General features: G+C 42.1%; 3 protein-coding genes across 5 annotated transcripts in view; 1 reads left to right on the top strand and 2 right to left on the bottom strand.

Moving 5' to 3' along the window:
• Positions 1–9773, bottom strand: part of LOC137327881 (cleavage and polyadenylation specificity factor subunit 6-like) — a 59152-nt gene extending 49379 nt beyond the window's left edge. Inside the window, exon 1 of one of the 2 annotated variants that reach the window (XM_067993770.1) lies at positions 9646–9773. In XM_067993770.1, coding sequence (XP_067849871.1) covers positions 9646–9699 — 54 coding nt within the window. In that variant the 5' untranslated portion in view covers positions 9700–9773. The remainder of the gene's footprint in view (positions 1–9645) is intronic. The other variant, XM_067993771.1, reaches the window with a different exon arrangement.
• Positions 9774–9836: 63 nt separating this feature from the next.
• sdhaf2 (succinate dehydrogenase complex assembly factor 2) lies at positions 9837–15951 on the top strand. Its single transcript, XM_067993772.1, has 4 exons — positions 9837–10088; positions 12812–13032; positions 14295–14404; positions 15418–15951. Exons 1-4 carry the CDS (start codon positions 10071–10073, stop codon positions 15546–15548), a joined length of 480 nt encoding a protein of 159 aa, XP_067849873.1. The 5' UTR covers positions 9837–10070; the 3' UTR covers positions 15549–15951.
• A 760-nt stretch (positions 15952–16711) lies between these two features.
• On the bottom strand, positions 16712–27101 carry LOC137327884 (transmembrane protein 80-like). Of its 2 annotated transcripts, none has more exons than XM_067993774.1 (6): positions 27054–27101; positions 24112–24128; positions 21637–21730; positions 21449–21541; positions 18126–18182; positions 16712–17301 (listed from the first exon to the last, which is right to left on the bottom strand). In XM_067993774.1, exons 1-6 carry the CDS (start codon positions 27067–27069, stop codon positions 17156–17158), a joined length of 423 nt encoding a protein of 140 aa, XP_067849875.1. In that variant the 5' UTR covers positions 27070–27101; the 3' UTR covers positions 16712–17155. The 2 variants fall into 2 exon arrangements, with proteins under 2 accessions (XP_067849875.1, XP_067849874.1); XM_067993773.1 differs by lacking the exon at positions 18126–18182 and adding an exon at positions 18533–18734 and having other exon boundaries at positions 17190–17301.
• Between the last annotated feature and the right edge of the window lie 580 nt (positions 27102–27681).

The raw sequence follows: 27681 nt of genomic DNA, 5'->3' as shown, positions 1-27681 counted from the left end.
ATGAATGGTAAATTAAATTTAAAACTAACAAATGCAAAGTACTGCAGATTGGAAGAAAGAACGAGCAACATAGGTCCACAGTGAAGGGAATAGAATTGACACAGGAAGAGTTTGAAAGCAACAGAAGATGTCATTATCAGTGTTGAGACAATGTGGAGAAGCAATTAAAAAAGAAAATAGAATATTGACATACAAAGCCAGAACAGTGCAGTATAAATCTAGAGGTTCGGCTGGGGCTCTTTATTGCAGTGGTCAAATTTCACTTACTATGCGCAATTCTAGTTGCGATACTTCAAATGGGACTTATGCAAATTGGAAAGGGTGCAAAGGAAGGCAACAAGAATTATCCCAAGTCTAAACAGATGGGCTATGGTACAAATGGTACAGACAATGTTAACAACTTGCACTTATACAGTGCCTTAACATAGGAAAACATCCCAAAGCGCTTCACAGATGTGTAATCAGACAAAAACAGAAGCCAAGCCAAAGAAGATTAGGAGGGGTGACCAAAAGAGGTGAGTTTTAAGGAGGGTCTTAAAGGAGAGGGTCCAGATGGCTGAAGGCACGGCCACCAATGGTGCGACGAAGCAAGAGGGGAATACACAAGAGGTCAGAACCAGAGTGATGCAGTTCGGGGGGGGGGGGGGGGGGGGGGGAAGAGGGGGAGGTTGTGGGACTGAAGGAGGTTACAGAAATAGGGAGGAGCTAGGCCAAAAACAATTTGGGAATCCGTAGCAAGGATACGGAGGTCGTGGCCAAGACAGAAGACGAAGTCTTCCCAATGTTTAACTGAAGGAAATTGCAGCTCATCCAGGACTGGATGTTGGACAAGCAATCTGATGTCAGAAGCAATGAAGGGGTCGAGACAGGTGATGGTGAAGAAGAGCTGGGTATCACCAGCATAACGTGGAAGCTTACCGCATGTCTTCGGACGACGTTGCCAAGGGGCAGCATGTAGATGAGGATGAGGAGGGAGTCAAGGATAGATCCTTGGAGCATTCCAGAGGCAACGGTGCACTGGAAAGAAGAGACGTCATTGCTGAAGATGCTCTGGCTACGTGAATTTATAAGAGTGAAACCAAGCAAGTGCAATTCCACTAAACTGGGCAACAGAGGAGAGGCATTGGAGAGAATGGTGTGGTCGATTGTATCAAAGGCAGCAGTGGTCGAGGAGAAAGAGGAGGGATAGTGCACCAGGGTCACCGTCACATAGTCATTTGTGGCTTTGATTAGGGCCGTTTCAGGGGCGGAAACCTGATTGGAGAAGTTCAAACCTGGAGTTGCTGCAAAGGTGGGCATGGATTTGGGAGGTGACAACACGTTCAAGGACAACGGAAAGGAAAGGGGGGTTTGGAGATGGGGCAGTAGATTGCGAGGATTTGGGAGGCGACAACACGATTTAAGATGATTAAAAAGTAAACTTAAAATATATATAGAGAAAAAAAAATTCACTTGTTTGTTTGGAATGATCTACCAGGTATGGTAGTGAACTCCAACATATGGGGAATTCAGGGTGCAGTTGGATGCTAGGCTGGGTAATTTTAAATATTAAAGGCACAAATGGGCGAAATGGTATTGTGTTGTCCACTGACATGCTCTTAACTGATTTTGTCCACTCCAAACACAGAGCTACTGATAAATGAAGTGAGCGCATTAATGAAAAACAGGAAGGAGAAGGCATGAGCAAGAGAGGTGGGTGGGTAAGAGAGATGGGAAGGAGAGTGAATGAATGAATGAGGGACAAAGATGGGAAGGGGAGAAAGCGAGCGAGAGGTGAGGAAAAGTCTCAGTCCATCGAAAGAGCTAGAAACAGTTTAATTTGTCCCAAGAAAGGAACTGAACTCTTTATTCCATTTAAGTTTCCTGACGTACCAAAAGGTGTAGGCCCAGGCCAGCATGCATCATGTTTGACAGCCTGATGCAATAGTCAGAAATACATATTTTGATTTCCTTTGTTCCTGGCTGAACCCCAAAGGGGGCAGAATGAGGGAGCATGCTTCCAAGTTACTACTTGTTCTAGTTCACTAGTTTGATAGTGTTTATTCTACCACTTTCAGAAATCTGAGAAATCATGAGGGCTCATGTCCTATCCAGTAAACCAAATATAGGAAGAAGGATTTATGTTCAACATTAGGCAATGCTACATTAGCAGCTACTGGACATAAAAAAGCATTTCAGAGAGTAAGGACTTGCTTATCGGAATTTTTTTGGTGCATAATACGAGAAAGAAAGTAAAGACTTGCATTTATATAGCGCCTTTCACACTCTCAGAACGTCCCAAAGCCAATGAAGTACTTTTGAAGTGCAGTTACTGTTGGCGGCAGCCAATATGCACACAGCAAGCTCCCACAAACAGCAATGTGATAATGACCAGATAATCTGCATTAGTGACGTTGGTTAGGCATAAATATTGGCCAGGGCACCTGGGGAGAACTCCCCTACTCCTCTTCGAAATAGTGCCATGGGATCTTTTACGTCCACCTGAGAAGGCAGACGGGGGCCTTGGTTTAACGTCTCATCCAAAACTCACCACACCGACTTCAGTACTGCACTGAAACGTCAGTCTAGATTTTGTGCTCAAGTCTGGAGTGGGACTTGAACCCACAACCTTCTCACTCAGAGGCGAGAGTGCTACCACTGAACCACGCTGTCACCTGGGTTTGTTTCAAAGGGTTCACTGAACAAAGAAACTTATAGATCTGATTCTCAGGGTGAATTTTACCTTTACATATTTAACTATGTCAGCTTTTTTTGGGTGGGAGGTGAAGGAGTAGAAAAGAGCAGACAGTAGCTTGTGCTTTTTAAGTTTATTGGTAGCATCACATTAAATACTACTAACAACATTAATGGAACTAGAACCAAAAAAAATCTGGAATCTGGCTGCACAATTTAGCCAAACTGACTGGTTTGGACACTAAGCCGGTCAAATCTCACTATTCACCCCCCCCAAGGACTAAAAAACTCAGATTGTGGATTGTGATTCCTTCACAAATACCAACGGTCATCTATTTTCAGGACTCACAATAATCCGGGTTTTCCCCTTGTTTATTAGTATTTTACAGAGAAAGGCTTATTAGTCACAAAAATTTTAAAACTCAAATAGCCTCCTCAGTTTTGTATGGTCAATTTGTTAACCCAGTGGTTACTGCTGAGGACCTTTCAGCTTACAATTTGTTTTGCAAGTAATGTCAGCCTTATCTTACAATTTCTTCTCCTTCTGTCCCCAGCCCAGATGCAGAGGCAAATTATAGCAACCTACCAACACTTTGAACGAGATCAGCTGAGCATGGGCCTGGGATGCTCTGGTTTGTATGCCTCATACTACATCAGGTGGCTTTTTTACCCACTAAGCCATTGGGGTAGCCAAAAAAAATATTTTGAAGTCACTCAGTTAAATTTCAATGTAGGTCACATCTTCATTCTGTCTGCAGGTGTTATCCTGGCCTTCCTGTGGCTTGCCACTTCAATCTTCAATTCCCATTCTCACCTCTGTGTCTTCGGTCTCCTACACTGTTCCAATGAGGGTCAGTGCAAGCTTTAGGAACTCTCTCATCTTTCTGCAGGGCACTCCGCAGTTCTCTGGACTGAATACTAATTTTAGACCTCAACTATGCCTCCCATTTACTTGCACCAGGGGGTACTGGTCACATGCGACGGGTCAGTCGTCCTCCAAGGGAAGGGGGGGGTTAACATTTGAGGTGGAGAAGCTTTACCAGAACAGTGTGGGTGGGACTCTGTGCCAATGGCTGATGGACTTTTCTCAGTACTGACGGACCAACTTTTAATTAGTAGCTTGCTCTTTTTTCCCCCCTCCATCTTCACCCCATCCCCTTTTTTCTTTATGTGGGCCCCTCCCATGTCTTTTCACCCTCCATTATTTTCCCACTCTATTGCCTCTTTTATGTTTCTCCATCACCTCTCTGACAATCTTTTACATCATCAAATAATTTCCCATTAAGCAACTTGCAAATCTTTCAATCCGTTAACTCCCTCTCTATGATTGGTATAATTGCTGATTCTCTCCTCTCGCCTGTTTTTCCCATCTTACTAAAACTCCTTTTTATCTTTTAGTCTTCAGTTCTGATGTTGGATAAATACCACAAATGGCAACCTGTATTTCTCTTTACAGATGCTGACTGACCTGCTGAATATTTCCAGCATTTTCTGTTTTTATTGCAATGCAAGATTTCCAGCAATGTCAAGAAACTATTTAATCCGTTTAAATGTCAGCAATTTATTAATTAAACCAGTCAGACATCTGCAGATTTCCAGACAGAGGAGGGGGTGATCAGTAGAGGAGGCAGTGGCCAGAAAGAGGCATGATGCTTAAACTTATACTGATCGTACTGCATTATATTAACATTTACTTTGTTGCAATTGAAACTGCTGAAACACACAAGTTGAGATCATCAGAATGCATTGCCAACGACTATAATCAACACCAGAGGTACAATGGGTGAGATTCTGGCCTTTCACCTTTAGGTCCCGGGTTCAAGTCCAAGCGAGACAGTCTCGTCTCATTTCTGGCTGTAAGTATTCCACTATGTGAAATGAGTTCAGGGAAGTCTCAGCCCGGATTCTTGCAGATATCGACCAGCAGCATGAAACCACCCCAATTCAGTATTAACTGGGAATCGCACTTAAAAATGCCACAAAGTGGCTTGTGTGGGAAATGGAAAAATGTCACATTGGTGCAGTAGAGGTTGTGGTTGCAGAATAGAAGGAGCTGTACCCTGCATCTAAACCGTGGTTTCACTAACCTGGATGTGCTCAATGCTGATGAGCACAAAAATATTTGTTTAATATATATTTAAAATCCTGTGCAAAACATCTTTGTTGAACACATTGCTCAGCTAACTGTTACTTCCCTGAGCCTTATTAACAAGGTTATTTTATGCTCCAGAGGTGAAGTGTTTCCAACTTCCAGGTAAAACGTGGAAGTTTGAGAGCTGAAAGGGCTGGGGTTGAATCAGCTAAACATAACTAGGTGTGTATCCAGCACAGGATCCATCAGGTCATTGAAGGAGGAGGAAATTAATTCAAATTAGCCCAACCCAATCCCAGAATATCAGAGTCTAAGTTATTCTGATTATAGTGACAAATGGGAGTTGGAATTCCATCTACCTCACTCGATGGAATTTAGTAAAGGCATATTCAAAATACTCAATGCTGTTATCAGGTTCATTTAGTATAGCAGTACCAATGTATTAAAGAGGAATAGAACTCTAAGTCAACGCATTTTAATACTGTGTTGCGTGCTTTGTGTGATATTTTCGATTCATCACTTCATACTGTTCCCACCACCAGTGACAGACATGTAACCACCAGTACTTCACCCTGGTGTTACACAGCTCAAAATGTTCTCTTCGGACACAACCCACATGTGGAAGGACAGAATTTCTAATTGTACCAATGGGTATTTTAACAGTTCAAATAGATGCAGTGCACACATTTCACACACACCACTATTACACTTTACTGAAGTCCCAACGTAGGTAATCCTGCAGTGGAAAACCCCAGTTTCGCTAACCCATCCAGGCAGGCTAGATTATGGAGGCCAGATTCCCAGCACAAAAAGGTGCAGAATCAAGGATAGGGGAAAGGAGAATCAGAGCAGAGTGCAAAGCTATATAGAAAATCCAAAGTCTTGAGTAGGGAGCGATGGACCTCAGAATCTGTTGCTGTCAGAGTACAATCTGTACACTTTCCACACAATGAGTGGAAATTGCTTCCTCCTTCAGGCAGAGTGATTTGTTCAATATGTTCTTGCATCAAAATTTCAACTAAGTATTGAGTCATCAACAAACTCTACATGGGCACAAGACAAATGGCACTCTTACAAAGACAAGGTCAAATGCACGATCTACACATCTGAAGACATACTCGCCACACTGCAGGGAAATCCCAAACACCACCAGAGTCAAAAATACAATCAAAAATGTTCAATATTAACTGACACTGTTTCCTGCACAAACCACAAACAGATTTACCTACAGATTTTACAAAAACATTACTGAGAATGTAAAAATAAATCCAGTAACTTAATAGGATCCCTTTCAGGGCTTTCCCCAAGGCTCAGTAGGTAAATATGCTGCATGATTGTTGTTCTGAACCTCACAGACCAAGGTTCAATCCCTGTTCTATGCCGAGTTACCTGATCCCTACCAGGTAAGCAACTGGGCTGGTATGATTGGTCTTAGTGTCCTTGGGCGGGATGGAAGAATGGAAAATCAGCCAGAGTTCCCATACATGACTGCTATCTAGTTACTTCTCCTGGAAAGTGGAACTGTATCATGATGGATCAGAGGCATGCCCAAACCACCCAGGGTTCTCAAAAAAAAGCACTGCTTAGCCATTGACAAAAGTCATTTTTAACCAGTAACTCAATTGGGGAATCAGGATCCTGACTAAGTACCAGACATCTACTGCCCGACTCTGGATTATTCTGCATTTACAAAAAAAATTAAATACTCAAAAATAATTTATAAGCAATTCAAGAATAACTGAAAACATTGGTTATATATTTCATGAAGTTCCAGAATTAAATGGCGACATTCAAGTTTGAGCAAATGCAGAAAGACAGCACCAGGTTAAACCTGTAACAGGCAGCAAAACACAGCATACTGTCAGACAGCATTAATCAGGATGATACAATCCTTCCTCAATCAAAACAGACAGTGTAACCCAGTAATCGAAAGATTTCCAGAAAAAAACGAGTGGATTTCCTGTGGCATTGCTCACAGAGGATACTCCGTTTTATAGTAACAGCAGCATTATACCATATATCTAAATCTAGCCTCTTGCGCATCCCCGATTTCCTTTGCTCCACCATTGGCTGCCGTACCTTCAGCCTAAATTCTGGAATTCCCCCCAACTCTCTTTATTTCTCCTTCCTCCTTTAACATGCTCCTTAAAACCAACCTCTGACCAAGTTTTAGTCACCTGTCCTAATTTCTCTATGTGGTTCGGAGTCAAATTTTGTCTGATAATGCTTGTGTGAAGTACCTTGGGATGTTTTACTACGTTAAAGGCCCTATATAAATACAAGTTGTTGTTGTTACAGTCACGCTGCTGCTAAGGTGGAGCTGTGTTTAAACTAGCCTGTCCCTTTGAGGACCCATATGTCCAATTGCTGTAAATAGGTATACCTGATGTAAATTAGAATTTAATTCCTATTAGCGAGGAAAGTTAATGGATCTCCAGGTGCTTGTAAATTTCCAGCTCCAGGTCAATCTGCAAACTTCCCTCACCAACAGAAATCAACCTATAATAGACCTCAGAATGAAATGACTGCCTTTCTCTTTTTTAAAATATACTTTTGACACTGGGAGTATTGAAGTGTGACACACTCTCAAAACTTTTATATAGACAGAATAAATTAATTTATGAAAGAGCTATCAAGCCTAAAAATGTCTTCTCTCAGCCGTGATTCTGGGTCCACAGCACTGCTCACCGAACAGGCATAAAGAGCAATAAATACACTTCACCAGGCCAATAAAACTGTAGACCAGGATGTCCAACTTGCAGTCTAGGGTCTTGTGTGGCCTCCCCCGACCTGCCAATCTGGCCCTTAAAGCCCAGCTAACTGTCTTATTTGCTATTATATTTCTTATTTAGTTTGTCCTGCTTGAATTTTGTGAGGAAAGAGCTGTTGCTAATTGGTGGGCCAATCCTAAATCTGAACACCAAGATGTGTTCGTACCAGCAACTTTAGATATATTCAAATTAATGGGAATGTGAATTTAAATTTATATATGGCCTGAGGCTCCATGATATATCTTCCTGGGCTCCATAGAAATGTAAGATAGGATATTCCTGCTGTGGGCTAATGAAAAGGTATGCAATAAGCTGGCTTGATCTTAAAATGGGGGTGGGAAGTTTTGTTAGCATTCTCTAATTAGTTCAGTACCGAAGCACCTATTGTGTGCCCAAATTTAGATTTCCTGCTAAGAAAAACAGCTGGAGGACGATAATATTTAAAGGGAAGGGGAGGCCGTAGATCACCTACTGACTGCATTTAGGAATGCTTATATTTCAACTGAAGCAAGTCAAGGATTAGAAAAAAACATTGCGATTCATCTGGCTGATCCCAAAGTTCAAAATATACCACTCTCTCATAACCCTCAGTTGTTTCTTTCATCGTAGAACTACACAACTCCTTTCTGAATTGGGATCCACTATTTGCTTCCACTGTCTTTCAAAAACAAAAATGTTTCTCTAAAAACTGAATTACTATTTTTTTTCATCTTCCATTGCATATTATCACTTTTTATATCCATCCCTTCATGTTTCACCTACAATCTTACTTTCAAGGGATCAGTGTCGAGACTTACTTTAATATGAAGTGTCCCTAGCTTTCCCATTGCCATGATGGCAGCCATTTTTGATAGGCACACAATGGGTCTTTGAGTACAAAAAAGTTAGAGACAACAAAATACATTAGAAGGCAAAGGGTGATTAAAACACCTCAAACCTATAAAGAAACAAAATGGAATATGTTTGGGAGAATCTGGCAGGAAAACAGGGAAGCGGCCAAAAGCTGATCTTGCTAAGAGGATGTTGCACCCATGAGAAAGAAATATATTTTTTAAAGTTTCCATTGACTTTGGTTGAAATAATGTAAGAGACTTTTGCTTTCCATTATTGATGAAATATCTCCATCCAAACCATTAACTTTCTTATGTGGCTCGGTGTCAAATTTTGTTTTGATAACGCACCTGTGAAGCATCTTAGGATGTTTTACTATGTTAAAAGCACTGTATAAACGCAAGTTGTTTTCTCTTTTCAGATACTGCTTGAATATCTAATGTCAATTTCCAGCATTTTCTGGTTTTATTCCAGATTTTCAATTTTTACATCTTTCCCCGTTTTATCTCTTGAAGATAGATTTTTTTTTAAACTCAAAGAACGATAAATGTTTGGAATAATCGGTCGGGGACTGCTGCACTGCAAACGTACTGCTGGGGACACAGAAAAGCTAACAAACCATATAAACGTTCAACAAACATATCAAATAATTCAGATCTTAAGGGTGAACATGCAAACTCTCAACCGGTCTCTTCCCTTTTAAGATGTCGGCGTACCGGTTGTGCATTGCCAGCATTTTATGTTTAATTTCAGATTTCTAGTATGTCATTTTTTTTAATGGGCTTTTAGCAAACTGCAGCCATCAATATGTCGTTTCTAACCTCAAAACAGCAACAGTTTTTATTTCACAAATCTAATTGGTAAATATTTTTTCTATTAAATATTTAAAAACTTCATCATAGAAAGATCCAGGGCCATCCCCTACTTTTCAGATTTAAGTTCGGTAAAAGTCGATTCCGACGATATGTTTCAACACTTCATTTTTTTTCCCTCTCCTCTGAAAGGCTGCAGGACTCGAGCCCGAGCTGATTTCAAGCTGCAGATTCTCCAGCAGCGGCTCTCTCAGCTCACGGGCCCGGGGCAGGGGGTCACCCGGCTCCCCCCCCTCCTCCACCACCACCACCACCACCACCCAACAACTCGAGCCACGACCCGAGGCCTGCACCGCGGATCCCAGCTTCTCAGCCCTTCCCAGGCCTCGACTTAATCTCTCAACTTCTACCTCACCCCACCGCCCCCGGCTCGGATCTCAAGCCCCCGGAACTCCCGCTCACCCACCTGGTTGAACTCTTCATCTGCGTAAATGTCGATCAGATCGGCTCCCTCGGCCATTCCCCCAGCCGCGCCGCGCGCACACGGACAATTAAACACCCGGACACCTTTCAGGGACGGACCAGGCCGCGGCGAGAGACCCGGACCCGCCTGTCCGCGGACACAGGCGGACTTCCGCCCTGCTAATGACGCCCCGGAATCGACTTCCGCCCCGCTCACCTTACCTGCGGATAACGCGACCCTGAGGCGAGGCCAGGGGCTCTCAAATGATCAAATCGTATTTCCTATTTCTCCTCCTCTCGCCAGCTCCGCTTCCTATGTGATACCGGTGGAACCAGCGAAACCACCCGGACCAAGGGACTTCTGTGTGCTACAGGGTCTACCCTCCGGGTTGCGCCACAACCATTACCCGCAGGGTCAGGAGGTGAAGGATGGCGGTGGTGCGGAGTGTGAGTAAAAACGGCGGATAAACAGAGAGGGTCTGAGCTTACACTCACCTGTATATATATATATATATATGCACACAGGTTTACTGTGGCTGAACAAGCCAAATTCTGCGCGACCCTGGGATTTTCGACCAGTGTTTTGGGGATCACGTTCCACAATTCGGTCTGTTTTTCTATGAAAGCCGTAAGCCAGTCGCCTTGAACATGGCACACTTTAATATCACGATAAATATAAAATAATGCAAATACTGGAAATCTGAAATGAGAGGAAAAAATGTTGGAAATGCGCAACAGATCACCTGTGGGAAGATTTTTCAGGTTTAATCAGAGCCCCGAGTACTTAAATTGGTTCATGAACTGGAAATGCACTGCCTGAAAGGGTGGTAGAAGCACATTCAACAGTAACGTTCAAAAAGGGAATTGGATAAATACTTGAAGGGGAGAAAATTGAAGGGCTGTGGGGAAAGAGCAAGGGAGTTGGACTAATTGGATAGCTCTTTCAAAGAGCTGACACAGGCACGAATGGGCTGAATGGCCTCCTTCTGTGCTGTAAGATTCTGTGGTCTAAACCTGCACCCCCCCCCCCCCCCCCCCCCGCGCTCACCCAGCTCTGATCTGTATCTTCATCCTCCACTTGGGGCAGAACCTTCAGCTATCTTGCACCCACACTCTGGAACCCTTTTGCTGAACTCATTACAACCCTCCTTTGAAAAGCCTTCTTAAAATCTGCTTCAACTGTGACATTTCATAGCTGTCTCGTCTAGTTTTATTTATGCAACTTGAATGGCAGTAGCCTGGGGATTTTTAAAAAACCTGTGCAAATTCATTTTGTTTTAAAACCTGTCTCATTCCTAAATCCTTTCCATCATTAAAAATGTGATTTAAAAATTCCAAAATGTGACAAGTTTGTAAAACTATGAAGGGGTTTGATAGCGAATAGAGAAAGGCTATTTCTTCTGTTTAGGGAGTCAGTGACAAGGAGTCATCAGTTGAACATGAAATGCTTTGTCACAGGGAGTGGTTGAGGCAGAGACTTACATCTTTTAAGTGAAAATGGATAAATATTTGAAGCAGAAGACGATACTGAGCTATGCGGAGAGTGTGGGGCAACAGAGTTAGTTTTGGATTGCTCTGGCAAAGAGCTGAGACAAACACGATGGGCCAAATAGCCTCCCTCTGTGCTGCAAACTTAAATGGTCTAAACACTGGGTGAGGTCAGTTTGCTTGTTGTTCAGGCAGCAAGTCTGTTACAAATAACATCGTCTATGACTGTGGCACATTACCCCTCCTCGACCTCTCTGTAGCCTTTGACATGGTCGACCATATCATCATCCTCCGTTGTACAGCTCAATGGGATTGCCACTCTTACCCATCTTATTGTAGCCAAAGCATCTCCAGCAATAGATTCTTATCCCACCCTTGCACCATTATCTCCAGAGTCCTCTCAAGATCTATCTTTGACTCCCCTCCTTTTCCTCACCTACATGCTTCTTCTTGCCAACATCCTCCACAGATATGGGATTAGCTTCCAGGTGTACGTTTACGACACCCATCTCCACCTTTCTCGACCCCTCCACCATTCCTGTGTTGTCAGACTGCTTGTCCGATATCTAGTCATGGTTGAACCGCACTTCTTCCAGTTAAACACTGGGAAGACATCGTCCTTGGTGCCAGCCACAAACACTGTACCCTCACCAGGGATTCCATCTGCCTCCCCAGGCAGAACTAGATTGTTTGCAATCTGCCACCCATAACCTATCCCACACTAGGTCCCGCTCACCTATCATCCCTACTCTTGCTGAACTACGTTGGTTCCCAGTTCCCCAATTTAAAATTCTCATCCTCGTGTTTAAATGCCTCATGGACTTGCTCCTCCCTATCTCTGTAACCTCCACCAGCCCTATAACCTCCCCCTCCAAACTGTGCTTTCAGTTGTCTAGGCCCCATGTTCTGGAATTTCCTCCCAAACCTTTCCGCCGCGCTCACCTCCTTTACGACTATCCTTAAAACCTATCTTATTGACCAAGCTTTTAGTCACCCCTTCCTAATAGCTCTTCTTTGGCTCAGCATCCATTTTGTCTGATTATGCCTCTGAAGCACCTGGGGGTGTTTTTCTTTGTTAAAGGTGCTATATAAATGCAAATTGTTATTTAAAGCTGTGCTTAGAAAAAACGTTTGTTAAAATAGGGAGCCATAACTTGGTTCGTATGCTTTCGATTACGTAATACAGGTGAGCAAAATGTAGATTTTTAAAATTATATCTGAGTTTTTGTTGACTTGTTTCTAGCAGTGATGGGCTAGCCTCGCTGAACCCACCACGGCTGAATAAAAGTAGTTGTTGTAACTGCACCGAACCAACATATGTGCCTAAACATGTGAGAGAGAGATAATGCTTGTAACAGTGTAATTTCCAACTCAAGAAGCAATGCCAGGGGAGATCTGCGAGCATATATTTCTGTCTCTGTGCAATATCTTATGTACACTATATCACAATTTGCAGGTGACTAACCAAGCACTGGTAATACAATCAGGCAGACTACTCAATGCATCATCTCAGTAACTTTAGCTTGGACAAAAATCATAATGCGAAAATTTTGTTGACGATGATAGGCTCCAATTTCAGTTTATTTGACACCCATGAACTTGATAATCAAGAGATATATAAATAGTCAGGAAGAGAGTAATATACAGAAGCTTGACACAATCTCCACCTTGTTCCTTTACAGGTTCTGAGCCTGTCCAGACAAAGGGTTACCCGGGCCGTACTTGGTGCTTGCTCTGTCCGAGCATATCGTGGGAATACTCCTGATGACGATATGAAAGACGTTATTCAGATACCGCTGCCTCCATGGGAAGAGCGAACCAATGAGCCGCTGAATACAAAGCGAGCGCGCCTGCTGTACGAGAGTCGCAAGCGAGGAATGCTGGAGAACTGCATCATACTGAGGTAAAAGTGGACCTTGCATTTAAAGATGGTCTGACCCTCTGAGTTACCATCTCCTTTGGCATTTAACTATCTGGCTAAGGTATTGTTACCTGGTTGTACTGCTTTTTTTCTTGGGGCGCTCTGCCTAATTAGGTAGTACTCCACATCTAACCCTTATCTGAGAGTGCTATTTGAGACAGTGTAGAGGGAGTTTTACTCTGCATTTCATCATGCTGAACCTGACCTGAGAATATTTGATGCAGTTACTGGTACCTGAAATAGAAAATGCTCCCTTCCCCGCTACTGACAAAAGAAACATTAACCAGAGATGTACGACACTGAATGAAAACAAACACCTTAAGTGTGAAGCTGAATTAGGGATGGGCAATAAATGCTGGCCTCGCCAGTGACGCCCACATCCCATGAACGAATTAAAAAAAAGAATAATCCCTTGGTGGTGTCGTGCTGTGATGTACATTGAATCGTTATTAATAATGCATTTGGAGCTATTCTGCACCTTCTATATACTGATGTGTTTGTGTTGAATAAAACACACAATAAACTGCTATTCACAACATAATGATTGTGATAAATTACCCAAAAAATTAAGACAAATTCAAGAAGATCCTTCATCCAGAACAAAAAGGTTCAATCTGCTGGAAGCAGAAGGATTAATTAAATTACAAATTATTCCAAAGAATCCTGTTGCTTCATTATTGCAGTTGCAGTGTGTTTGTTGCTTTTTATTAGGGGAGGGTGTTATTTATGTCAGTGTGATTTATGTCAAAAGAATTTGATATGCTTAAGTTAGCTTAGCTCGGTTGGTGTCAATCTCACCCCTGGGTTAGAAGGTTGTGGGTTGAAGCCTAAAACCAAGGGTTTAACCGTAGAATCAAATATGACACTCCAGTGTAGTACTGAAGGTGTGTTGCATTTCAGATGTGCTGTTCTTCAGATATTAAAGTGGGAATTACAGACAAGTCCATACCTGCCTTCACCGAGTACAGACATGCTCATTTATATTCAGAGTCTGTGAATAGTGATCAAAACTGGAAACCTTGGCCAATTTCCCCTACCCCAGTACAGTGGCATTGATATCAGTTATTGTGCCCCAATCTATCTAGGCTGAGATAAGCAAACTCATCAATCAAATCTGAGTGCTTCCTGCTCTGCTTCGCGAAGTAACGCACCACATGGTAAACTAGCCACTGAGTCATTCAGCTAGAAACAATAATAGTATTTTTGCTTGCAACCCATTATGCCTGATCAATTTCTTATTTCAGCTTCTTTGCCAAAGAATACCTGAATAAAATGACAGAGAAGCAGCTGAGCTTGTATGATAAACTGATCAATCAGCCAAGCAATGACTGGGACATTTACTACTGGGCAACAGGTATGTACAGAGACAGCTGTTCTCCCCCCATCCCCCGGACCTGATTAGAAGGTAACTAATTGGTAAATAGTTGACTTCTGAATTTCTTTTATATTTTAACTTTGTTCATCAAAAGTAAACCCCAACCTCTGAAGGTTCAGTGGGTAAATGTACCATGTTGTGTACGGTACTAACGTGTACAGAACAGGACGATCCCTGGTCTACACTGCGTTAGCTGATCTCAGCTGGGGCATAAATGAGAGCATTATAATTAGTCTCACTGTCCCGGAGCTCAAGAGGGCAAATCTGGCCAGAGATAACACTGTTGACCTGTGCACTTTTGAGCAGGAATCACGGCATAGTGCTAAGGAGTGAGGACCCTTTATCTCACTGGCCCAGTGGCACTGAGGCTAATTGTAACAGTTCTACCATTAGCCCAGTTGAGATCAGCTAACTCAGCACATGCTGCAAATCAAACTGGAGTCTGTTTGGCTGTTACACAAAAGTCAGCCATTAAGGAAGTTGAGGGAGTTTTGCTTTAAACAGCCATTACTATTGCACCATTTTGTGCTTGAACCTGCAGCTTGTTTTATAACTCTCTTTTCCAGATCCTTATAATTAGGAATTTACCCTTTATTGTTATCCAGTGAATCCTGCTGGAAGGTGTTGATTGGGGTCCTCAATCAGCTCGGCTGTGATGTCCCTAACAATCAAATAGATACTCACTGTCTAGGCTCACACGTGAAGAATGAAAGTTTTGCTGAGGTACTGGAGGGCTGCTGGAGATCATGGAGCAGTACCCCAAAAGTCAATGCCTTCAGGAAAGGGAGGAAATTTGTCTGAATCACGGCATACATCACCCTATTTAATTTTCTTTACAGAATTTAACCAATAGGTAGGAACTGTGCTTTTTGTGGGTTGAAGAGGGCATTGGATTTTGATCCAATGTGTCTAGTAGTTATTCTGGAACTTAGCCACACCATAGTTTACATGAGTTTTGTGACCTTTGTTTTTTTCCTTCTTCACCTAAACAGAAACCAAGCCAACTCCTCCAGAATTTGATAATGAAGTAATGACCTTGCTGAAGGAGTTCACCAAAAACCGCAACATGGAGCAGAGGATAGGGCAGCCTGACCTCGAGTATCTCTTTGAGAACAAAAACTAAAATGGGTTTATATTGCCCGTACAAGGACTGCTGATAGTTTTATTCAAGTGATCTAAAGTTTAAAAAAATAATTCTGTGGAAATGCTGTGTATATTCAGCAGCTTACAAAACATAACATTTTAATTCATACATCCAAATATTACCTAGTTACCAATTTAAAAAAGGTTGAGGTACCACTGGCTTTTCTGAGGCGAGTGAACCACAATCTTTTTCTACGGCTAGGAATGCTGGGCTGATGGGACCTTCTCCAGCAACGTTCCAGCCCGTGAAATATGAACAGTTCTGTGTCAGAGCTGATTGCCTTCTATCAATATCTGTCATTGAATTGGATCTACATATGATCTTGTATAGAAAAAAAGATTTAAGCTGGTACTTTGAAAATAAATAAGCCTGTTTTCTGAAAGATGGTATTACCTTTTTCATCCAAAATATCTTTCTAGCTCGATGGGTAGGTGTAGCATGTGGCGTGTGAGATACTGAGTTACTCAAGGTTAACTCGTGGTCTGCACTGAGTTAGCTAATCTCAGCAGGGAGTTATGATTGGCATCAGCCCGCGTCTCTTTCCCCCCCCCCCCCCAAATCAAAAATTAATGAAGGTGAGATTGAAAAAATAAAGTGGTCAGATCTCTTGCTCCTTATCACTGCTGGAATTCAGGGAGTGGAGAGGATCGAGCTGATCATACTTGAATAGCCCACCAGATGTCTTGTGTCCAGGCACACACAAGGTCCTGGTCGAAGTACCAGAAGACCATTGCCACCAACAGAATTGCATAACTGTAAAAAAAAAACTGGAGGAGAAAAAACTGTACCTGCCTATAAAAGTCTACAGCGGCCACTGACGTTTGTCTAGTTATGCCTACCTGAAATCTGCTGGAATGTCACCACGGTATTTTACTAAGTTTATTTAGTGTCATAGTACCAGTAAGGGAAAACTATTTAATTTGTCACCTCAAATTGCTCCCACCACCGGCACCAGTGACAGTCCTTCACCTGGTTACAATCCAGGTTTGAGTGTACAGAATCTAAAATTGTATTGCTGCAAGTTTTTCCGCAGTTCCAAGTGGGACGTAGTACAAAATTTCCATGTATCCGCCACTGCATCCCAGTGGTTGAGGTCTGTAAAAACCGCTGCTTTCTGTAGAACAGTCAGAATTGAATCCAGATTTGTGTATAATATAAATACTTTTATTGTGACAAATTATATTATAAAACTGTGCTACAACCTGTGATCTGAAGCATCCTTAAGGCTTACAACATATCCCCTTCAGGAAATTCCATTTACCTCCAACAGGGCTTAATTTAGGAAAATTCTTGTGCTCAATCTTCTCAGCCAATCGACAGCACAATGATTTATCCTTCATTGTTGAGCACAAAGCTTGGGCGGATGCAGGTTCAATTCCCACTCTGCTCAGCCCAGCTCCCAATCTGAGCAATACTGAGTGCAGGCTGCATTGTCTCTCGGCCGTGCCTGGGTAGTCTCTGGCATCGCTTGTTGGTGGACTACAGGGGGCAATGGCAGCAGCATGAGGGCAACCTGTGGATCCTCTTGGAAGCAGGCATTGGATAAGGTAGACAAAAGGGGATAGAAATACAAAGGGGAAACTTACCTAAAATTCCCCCACAAAAATAAAGTTTAATAAAAAAAATTGTTTTGATCCTATTTTGACACAAACTGCAAAGAACTCCAGATGGCAGGAATGTCTTAGTGATCCAAACGAATGATGCATCATTCCAGTCATGTCATGTGTAGATCCTGGGCAAAATATAAGATAAGAAATACTGAAATATGCCTGCCTTTTCATAGCACTGCCAATATCAAACAGAAGAATGAGTCTAGTTCAAGACACTGAAAAACAATTTATTCCCACTGTCTGCTAGCCTAAAGTGAAGTCAATACTTACAAATACATAAAATAAGAGTTCTACTAGGTGACAACTATTCTATAAATCTGGGCTGGATTCAAATCCAGATCCCAGCAGTGAAAGGATAATGTCTAACACTGTACCACCTAGTTACTATTCCAACTGGTATTTTTTGCCTATTTCCTCCTCTCATGAAGGTATTGATATGGTTCCATGGCAATTATCCAGTAGCTCATCCAAAACAGTAATTGTTGGCTCGCTGAGTACTATGTGGATCAGTGGGCTAGACTGAGCAGTTACTCTTTGGGATGAGTTTTAATCCAGCCAACAAGAAATTAACTTCTCCTGGGTCTATTGACTATAAGGGTTCTATGTGAAATGTGTTTGGATGGTCACAATCCAATTCCTCGTAGACGTGCGTCCACAACAAAACTCTGCCTAATTCAGTACAAATTGGTACTTACACTCAGAGGCCAATGGAAGCTGGTGTGAGAAATAGGAATATGTTACAGTAGGGGGTGCTTGCTTCTGAGGCTGAAGCACATTTCTGGGCTGGAGTAGAGGTTTCATCTTCTATCTAAACCATCTTAAAGCCAACGTATGAGTGCTTGATGGGGGAAGTATTGAGGAAGCTTTACTCTGCCTCTAACCACGACCTGGGAGTATGTGTGAAGCAGTGTTGAGGGTCTTTATTCTACATCTAACAATGCTATACCTGACATAGGATGCTCAAAATGGAAGCTTCGCATTCCCCAGCACGAACATCCCTCACCTAAAGCACAAAAAGGTCATCAAATACATTTTTTTAACTGTTAGCAGGCTATTCAACCACATGTGCAGTTTCCAACAGGAATTACTGGATCATGATTAGGAGTGGGAACCTTGCCTGATGTCAATTGTAATACTCATACTACCCTTACTAAGATATGAGAGGGATTGAACCTGGTCTGTATGGCTCAATTACACACTGTCTTTACTAACTCAGCCAACAGTTAGAGGGTTCTAACAGTTACTTTAAACTTCCAATTGGTGTATCCTTGGACCAAAGGTGAACAGGTAATAGCTATCAATGTCATTGACATCAGCACTTAAGTTGGAGCTAAGGCAAATCGATCAAATTACCTGGCAAAAGCCGAAACAGCAATTATTTCCAAAACCCCCTCCAATCCATAGGTTAGCAGGAGGATTGCATTGATTATTACATCTGCTTTCAGCACGTAGGTCTGCCACAGCAAGAAGTACATGGAAAGCATCACACTTCCAATTGTCAGGACCAGACTAATTACAATTGGAACCGCCTCTTCAATCAGGTTACCTTTAAAACCTGGGGAAAAGATAGAGAATCAAACCAGCTTTAACACCTGGATGCTGGAGACCCATTACATTCAAGGTCATACACACAGAAAAACCTTTATTATATGTAATACCTGAAGCAATGCCTGTAGCCTAATAAAGCACTAAGCCATATAGACCAGAAGGTCTCCAGTTCAAGTCATGTCTGTGCTAACTTAGCTGATTTCAACCGGGCACAATTGGCATCAGCATAGCTGGGCTAGGAAGGAGAAATAACTCCTGCTTCTGATCACTATCTAGTAACTCCTGCTGGAACAGGTGCCTTTCTGAATATTGGCTTGACAGACCAGCTGCTCTTTTTCTGGTATGTATGTAAAAAAATTCAAAATCCTTTATAACTGAATTCTCTAAAGTCAAAAATGGTGAGGTTATCAGCCCGTTTAACTGATGCAATAGTCCTGTTATATATTTACAACCGTAGGGTGTATGCGAGGAGTTTCCCCAGCTTGTCACCCTATTCGTAGCATTTAGTTCTGGTATGCTGGAGAAGCCTTTACGCATCTACGAAAAATGTACTGTTTAGTTCCTCTCTGGTCTATATCAGAGCCCTTTTAGTCTCTCTGTTTGATGCTTCATGTGAAGGATTCTGTCTTCTACCTTTTGTTCTGGATCTCTCCTTTATACCTCTTGGCACAGGTGAAGTAATGATGTGACTCCTCAGGACTGCTTTGTGGTTTCCCACAGTTGTGCACCATCCCTAGGGACTGCACCGTGACGTGGTGAGAAGGGTTGCTTGCTTCTGTGGCCCTAAAGGGAGGTCCGTGCCCTCTACCTAAGCTGGCAAAATGGAAACATCCCAGAAGGACTGACCTTCAGTAGATTCACCAGACAAGCTCAGCTCCTCGACGAGAGCTAAATAAAGTCCTTCCACCAGTCTGCCAACAAATTTCACCTCTTCCAGCGTGACCAATATTCTACAACCTGATGAGGTTCTGCCTCCAAATCCCTGCAATACTTTGCAGACTACAACTTGAGTCAACCCCTTTGGAACTCTTCCTCCACTCGCCAACAGTCTCCTGCAGACAAATGTCCACCCTGTGCACCATGCTTGCCTCCACGACCAATGACCGGTCAGAAAACCTAAGGAAAGCAGGGAAGAAAATCTAGGCTATCTGTTAATAAGGAGCGGCGGGAGGAATGGAGACAGGTCCTGAACACAACCAGCTGAAGCAAAATGCACAAATGAAAGATCATACATCACATGTGCAAGCCCCACAAATTTCATATCTCCATACCAGATAACCGATGGAGGAGCTGCATCTAGAAGGACACCCTCCTACACATATTATGCTCATGCCCCGCATTAAGCCATGCTGCACAGTAGTTCATAAGAACTATGGTTGGTCTTGAAATTCCATGGTCCACAGTGCAGTGCTTGTTGGGTCTACCCAATAGAGAGTGAGTACCCCACCCACAATAAGCAGGCCAGCACAACTCTCACTACCAGCTACAAGAAAATAAATCCCTTCTCCTTCCCCAAGGTGAAATGCAACACTCCCAAGACAAACATGTGGCTGTAGCACCTGTGGGATATAACCCAGTCAAAATGAGTACTGATGGGGTCACTGACCATGAAGGGCAATGACCTGAACCAACATAACCACTCATACGCAGGGACTTTTTTCCCTGTCCTCAGACCTAACTAATCCCCAGAAGCCAAGGCCAAACAAATTGCTTCAATTCTTGTCCGCATTTCTCCCAGTGCAAACAGAATCATGTCAAGATACCTAGATATATCAATGCCACTCCTCCTGCTAGTATTGGGCAATCAAAATGTACAATGGCTTCACAAAATATTAATGTAAAAGTCCACTTTTGAGAATTCAATTAAGAAAAAGAAAAAAGATTTTTTTTAAAAACACTCCTGCTTTGACTATTAGAAGTTAAATGCTTGATTGTTTTCCTGTTTGAATTTATAATAACTGGCCGCTTGAAATAAAGTTTATTTTAAAAAAACGTTAACTATGTACTCAATTTTAAGGAATATATAATAATAATCAAAGCCACTGATGTATTTTCCACAGAAAATTCGACAAAGTTATGGAACTTGATCCCCAAAACACTAGTAAAAATCCCAGAGCAACATGTAACAAAAACACAATTTGACTATTTCAGTTACTGTAGACCTGATAATATTACAATGTGTTACATGGCATAACATCACCATTGTTATAAACAATAAACAATGCAATGGTAAATCTGCTAATATTTATATTAAAATATTTTATCTAGTGCATATCTATCACTCCTCAAAGCATCACATTTGAAATCATCTCACTTTGTCACACGTGCAAACATGTTTCATATTTGTACCCGATTGGCTCAAATGTAATATTTATAAAATAGCAACCATTCACAAATTAATGCTTTTTAAAAGAAAAAGTATAAAAAATAAATTAAATCCCGCTGTCCTTCAAACCTAAATAACCTAGACTCTCCCCAAGGGATGGAGCCAACCGAGGGAAACTTTCTTCAGCAATAGCTATTAGTCCCAAATTGACCTCAGGATGTTCCTTGTTCAAGTACACCTCCCCTACCTCCAGGAAGTAGCTGAGTACTGGCCTTAAAAGACAGGTCAGGTTAAACACAGCTCCAACTAAACATCACAACTATGCCAGGCTACCCTTAGTAACTCCATAAAGGATCAGCTAGCTTGGTACAATATAATTTAATTAAGCATCTTACCAAGATATAGCCTTATCACTTCCAGGATTACCATGAGAATCAGAAGGACCAGATCTCGGGCCAGATTACCATCTGGGAAACTGAAAACCTGACCTGAAACATCAAAAAAAATTAATTCCTGGACTTGATGTTTTAAATATCAGGGTTGTAAATAGTTATAACAAAATAGTTACAAGTGTAAAACTTACTTTTGTAGATAACCATTAGAAAAGTGGCGAGAAAATAAAAACTATAATAAAACACATTGAAATAATAAACCATCTGTAGTGGCATGGAGGAAAGCTGTTGCGAGGCTGGTTAAGGAATGTCTCTGCAATGAAAACTACGGATATGATCACACTGGACAATTTTAGACGATCAAGTGTCCTGAGTCCTCACCCAGGGTTTCTGAGCAGGCATCTGGAAATTATTAAGAGATAAACTAGATACCAAAAGTCTAATTTTTAAAATAGAAGTTCATTTTTTCAACTCATTTCTGTGCCTTATGTTGAGGGGGAAAATTTCTGCTGGACATTATGTGCATTGAAATTGTAAATGAGATCGTAGAGAATTAATTTATGATTTCACTACACATAACACAAAGAAATCACCCCGTACAGAGTTTAGTTATTGACGTTTTTGGGTTTCTGCTGAATTTTTATCTCCAAAAGGCAAAAATCAGAAGTCAAGTAAAGCCATGATTCCATTCTAAGCTCTGCCTCTATCCCACTGCCTGTCGTTCTGAACTTGCTGGATTTTCAGGATTGCAGGATCAAAATCCTAGAGCTCCCTACCTAATGGCACTGTGGGAGTACCTTCACCACATGGACTGCAGTGGTTCAAGAAGAAGGCTCACCATCATCTTCTCAAAGGCAACTTTGTACGGGCAATAAATTTTGGCATTGCGAGCAACATCCATATCCTGAGAATGAATTTTTAAAAACTTGGTAAAACGTGGCAATCCTAACTTGCTAACAAAGTATCCACAACAGCAGCTACAGACAGCCTCCATTCTGTGTGTAAAACAGCTGAGAACAGCCACAATGACTGACATATATTTCACTTCTTTTCCCTTTGTAATTGAGTCACAGAGATAAAATCTCACACTAACTAAATGCCTCCCTGCGGTTTAGTCTAAAACACTGCTAAGAGTTCAATTCTGTATTCCTAGTGATGGGATTTAAAATAGCAAATGCTAATTCCTGGAGAGAAGATTGTTCATGTGAGCTACTGAGGAGTATTAAAAAGGATTCCTGCACTTATTACTAGATTTTTAAAAATAATTTTGAGAGGTGACTTGATGGCTTAGTGGGTAAACGCACTTCCCGGTATGAGTGCCATACGCAGCAGGTGGGTCCGGGTTCAATCTCAGGTCTGTGCCTAGTTACCTGTTCTCAACTCAGGTGACAATAGTGATGCTACAATTGATCTCAGCACTTCTTGTCTAGAGAGGGAAAATCACTCCCAATTCCCACTCCCGACACATCAAATGACTCCTGCTGGAAAGTTCATCAGTTAATGACAGGATCGGGTCTAACTGTGATACCCTCCACAGTCAAGCAGTCTGCTGCCACTCACTGCCATGGCTCAACAAGTTACATTTATATAGCTCCTTTCAGTAAATGTCCCAAGGTGCTTCCCTGAGATGAAACAAATGACAAGAAGCAGGATAGTTAGAAGAGATAACAAAAGGAAAGGGTAAAAAGATAGATTTTGAGGAGGCTCAAAAACAAGAGAGATGTAGAAAGGCAGAATGGTTTAGGGAGGGTGTACCAGAGAGTAGGGCTGAGACAGCTGAAGGCTCTGTCATCAATGGTGGAGCAAAGGATGCACAGGAGGCCAGAGTTGGAGGAGTGAAAGGTTTGATGGGGTCGGGGGGGGGGGGGAACATCAGGCTGGAGGAAGTTGCGGAGCGGGGGCAAAGCCATGGGAGGACGTAAACGAGGACAAGGATTTTGAATTCAAATGCATTGGGGGACCAAGAGCTAACAGATGTCAGCGAGGACAAAGGTGATGAGCAAGGGGGACTTGGTGCGAGACAAGATGTGGGTGGCAGAGTTTTGAACAAGTTGCAGGTGTATAGGTTAGAGGTTAAGGCCAACGAGGGGGGCATTGCAGAAGTTGTGTCTGGAAGTAACAAAAGTATTAGCAAGAGTTTCACTTGTATTGGGGATGAGTTAAGGAAGGGCAGAGGTAGGCAATGTTATAGAAATGGAAGCAAGCAGCCTTGATAATGGATAAGATACGGAATTTGAAGCTTAGCTCAAGATCAAACAGGATACTGAGGTTGCTCACAAATGAAGAATAATCCATTTGAGCAAGATTCTGGAGGACTGCCATTACACATGGACCCATGCCCCAGCAGGAGTTAGTAGGAAAGGACAGACAACTGAGAGAAAAAAAACCTCTGATCTACTTTTTAAAGATGTGTTAAATCAAGAAAATACAAAGTGGAAGACCATGGATGCAGAATTTATTCCCTCTGAAGAAGTCCTCCTTCATTTACTCATGAGCAGACGCCCCACCACCACCCCCCGCACCCCATGTGTGTTAACTGTGCTTTGTTCATTGTGTAATAAATTTTGTATTACAATTCCTGACTTTGAGAGCGCTGAGTTGGGCTGGATTGGAAGGTGACAGCTCCTCAAACTGGGTGACACCGTAAATTTTATTTCAAAGGATACAACAGCAGAAGATTTCACTGTAAAGGAAAATAGACTATTAGTGATAGTACAGTAAAGGGTTACATTTAATTTACTTTGGTACGAAAGGGAAAAGAAATAACATAAGCCAACACGCTTTAATTTTATCCAGTACGCTTCTTGTGTGCTGCTTTCAATTCATCACCTCAAATTGTTCACCAGCAGCAGTGGCCATTAGACTTCACTCTAAAGTTGTTCAGCTCAAAATGCACTCTCCAGGCACAGCCCAAGTTTTGATGTACAGATTCCTTAATTGCACTGCCTGGTGTTTTTTTTTAAACATTCAAGTCAATATATTATAAAAGTCTTGCTGAACTCTTTTAGGTTTTTTTTTAGCTTTATCACACATTTTGTTCAACCAAGTCGGAAACTCGGAAACGTAGTAAACAGTGAGGAGGATAGTAGCAGACTTCAGGAGGATGTAGACAGGCTGGTGAAGTGGACAGACACATGGCAGATGAAATTTAATGCAGAGACGTGTGAAGTGATGCATTTTGGAAGGAAGAATGAGGAGAGACAATCTTTGAAGGTGACATGATAAGTTGATAAGGCTGTTAAAAAAGCATATGGGATCTTTGGCTTTATAAATATAGGCATAGAGTACAAAAGCAAGGAAGTTATGCTAAACCTTTATAAATCACTGGTTAAGCGTCAGCTGGAGTATTGTGTCCAATTCTATGCACCACACTTTAGGAAGGATGTCAAGGCCTTAGAGAGGGTGCAGGGGAGATTTACTAGAATGGAACCAGGGATAAGGGACATCAGTTATGTGGAGAGACTAGAGAAGCTGGGATTATTCTCTTTAGAGCAGAGAAGGTTAAGAGAAGATTTGATACAGGTATTCAAAATCATGAATGGTTTTGACAGAGTAAATAAGGAGAAACTGTTGCCACTGGCAGGAGGGTTGGTAACCAGAGGACACAGATTTAAGGTAATTGGCAAAAGAACCAGAGGGGAGATGAGGAGAATTTTTTTTATGCAGCGAGTTGTTATGATCTGGAATGCACAGCTTGAAAGGGTACTGGAAGCAGATTCAATAGTAACTTTCAAATGGAAATTGGATAAATACTTGAAGGGGAAAAATTTGCAGGACTATGGGCAAAGAGCAGGGGAGTGGGACTAATTGGATAGCTATTTCAAAGAAACAGGCCCAATGGGCCAAATGTTTCCATGATTCTAAGTCAATGCTCAGACAAATTGTTCTTAGGCTCCTTTCACTGGCACTCTGTAAACACCCTGAGCAGCTTTCACTGAATTTACCTTCTTGCATATTGATAAACAGTTCATCTCTGCTTGCTAATTCCCTCCAATTTCAGGGCTCAGATCAGGAACTTTCAGAAGAAGAGTGGTTGGAGTACTCATGAGTGTGAACCTGTACCCTGCCCTTCAATACCTCGCCTCATGGAACTACACCTCAGAGAAGCAACGCACTCCACAACCAGGCTGCAATCCACTTTATTTTATAAATGTAAAAACTGATTCTGGATTGGAGCTCTCTTTTTGACCCTCTCCTCTGTTTCTTTCATCTTCCTTGCCATCTCCAAAGGCACTGACTTGTTGGGGCAAGACTACCTTCTGGACCTCACATAAATGGCCATTTGTGCAAGCATTCTCCTTGTGTAATTCTAGAGAGTGAATATTCAACCACAGGGACATCACAACTGAGCTCAATTATGTCCTCACCCAACATCTACACAGACATACTTTCCAACAGTGGTTGCTGGATAACAGCCTGGAGCATAAATCCTGGCTGATTCTGTTTCTCTCCTTAACCCAGGGGCCTAATGCAATTTGTAGTGCTTGTTGTTCCTGGTGAGATAAAAACAAAACCCAAATCACAGCTTGAACATGGAATCTTGAGGCGTAGGTGTGGAGCATTTTTTTCTCAATCAGCTGTTTGAAAAGTGGACTGCCACTTTTTTTTTCATGAAAATTATCAGCCACCTTGTCTGGTTCAAAATATGATGTGCAACTACTATAGTTATCAGATTAAAAAAGCTACATTTTTATGAAAATATGTCTGATATATATTTCTTGGAGGTAGGCAGATGAGCCAAAAGAGCCACACAACATTTTCATCAAAGTAATTTCACATACGTGAGACTCAATGATGATTTTCAAATTGATTTGTGTTAGGCAAAAAAAAGCTTACTAAATACTTTTTCCATGAAGCTAACATCCCATTAATGTCAAGTTGCATTTGCGGTATGTCATGCACAGGTTCCTTTAATGCAGAGAGTGAGATTCAATTGGCAAAATACAAAGGCTACAAATCATTTCAATACATCGAGAGCTTGCTCAGATGACTCAGCTGGAAAAAGCAAAAAGTAAATGAGCAATAAAGCCCAGAAGTTCTCAAATTCAATTCTCAGTCTGTACTGAGTTCACTGATCCAAGTTGAGGTACTGCAGCCTCAGCACCCTGGGCAAGGAAAAGGGAATAAACACTGGTCAGGATTCCCACCCACTCCAGTTCGCTATCCCATGACCCCTGTTGCAAAGTGTGGATATTGGGTCAGCTGTGATGTCTTTCAACTTGATGAAATTCATTACATGGGAGAGGCACCAGAGGGCTGCTGATACCCGTGGAACTATACCCAGCAAGAGCCAGTGTCTTTAGGATAGGATTGGGAGATTTGAGGAAGAAACACACAGTCGTCCGCCTTCAAATGAGTCCGTTAAAAATAAGCGAAATTCACAGCGCTCATGTCCACACAGAGCCTTAAAGCGCTTCCCGCAATGGATTTTATGAAGTGCGGTGACTGATGTGCAGGCGGACATTAACGCAACTTTCTGTGTCGGTGTGACCCTCACTATAAGAACTCTTACAAACCCCAATGTATTAACTCAAATCTTATTACTGTAAAGTTATTTGGGGAGATGAAAAACACTCTGGTTGCGATAGCAACGCGTCCATTGCCTCACCTTTTATCAACACCATCTCGACCGACGTGTGGAGGTCCTCCAGTATCCCGTCATTCCCCGCGCGGCAGACCCCCCCCCCCCGGATAGGATAGCGCCCCTGGCGATGGGAGGACCATAGCTGTCACTAGGTGAAGAGAAGGAAAATGCAACTCTCTTTGCTTCAGGACTTTCAACCCAAGACAGATTGTTGCTTGAAACAACTGGATATCTATTAAATGATAAAAGGAAGGCTGGAAATCTGTAATAAGTACAGAATATGCTGGAGATACACAACAGCTTGGTCAGCACCTGCAGAGCCTCCACCCAAAACTTCAATCTGATCAGTTGTACATTTCCAGCATTTTCTATCGAATTACTCAGAATTTACAGCACAGAAACAGGCCACGCGTCCCAACTGGTGTTTATGCTCCACAGGAGCCTCTTCCCTACTTCATTCCTGTCGGCACATCAAAAGCAAAATACTGCTGGAAATCTGAAATAAAAACAGAAAATGCCTGAGAAGCTCAGCAAGTCAGGCAGCATCTGTGGAGAAGGAAACAGAGTTAACGTTTCAGGTCCAAGACCTTTGGTCAGAACTCCTACCAGCCTATCCTTCTATTCCTTTCTCCCTCATGTATTTATCTAGCTT

The sequence above is a fragment of the Heptranchias perlo genome, chromosome 12 (genome assembly GCF_035084215.1).
Source record: "Heptranchias perlo isolate sHepPer1 chromosome 12, sHepPer1.hap1, whole genome shotgun sequence".
Taxonomy (NCBI): domain Eukaryota; kingdom Metazoa; phylum Chordata; class Chondrichthyes; order Hexanchiformes; family Hexanchidae; genus Heptranchias; species Heptranchias perlo.
Note: the sequence above shows the minus strand (reverse complement) of the source record. Positions and strands in the feature narration are given on the sequence as shown.

What these genes read in the sequence shown, in the direction of transcription:
- sdhaf2 (XM_067993772.1), top strand. An exon ending in GAGAACTGCATCATACTGAG is followed by an intron (nt 13,033 to 14,294) that starts GTAAAAGTGGAC and finishes TTCTTATTTCAG; the next exon opens with CTTCTTTGCCAAAGAATACC. An exon ending in CATTTACTACTGGGCAACAG is followed by an intron (nt 14,405 to 15,417) that starts GTATGTACAGAG and finishes TCACCTAAACAG; the next exon opens with AAACCAAGCCAACTCCTCCA.
- LOC137327884 (XM_067993773.1), bottom strand. An exon ending in TCTAATGGTTATCTACAAAA is followed by an intron (nt 21,542 to 21,636) that starts GTAAGTTTTACA and finishes TTGATGTTTCAG; the next exon opens with GTCAGGTTTTCAGTTTCCCA. An exon ending in AGTGATAAGGCTATATCTTG is followed by an intron (nt 18,735 to 21,448) that starts GTAAGATGCTTA and finishes TCTTTTCCCCAG; the next exon opens with GTTTTAAAGGTAACCTGATT.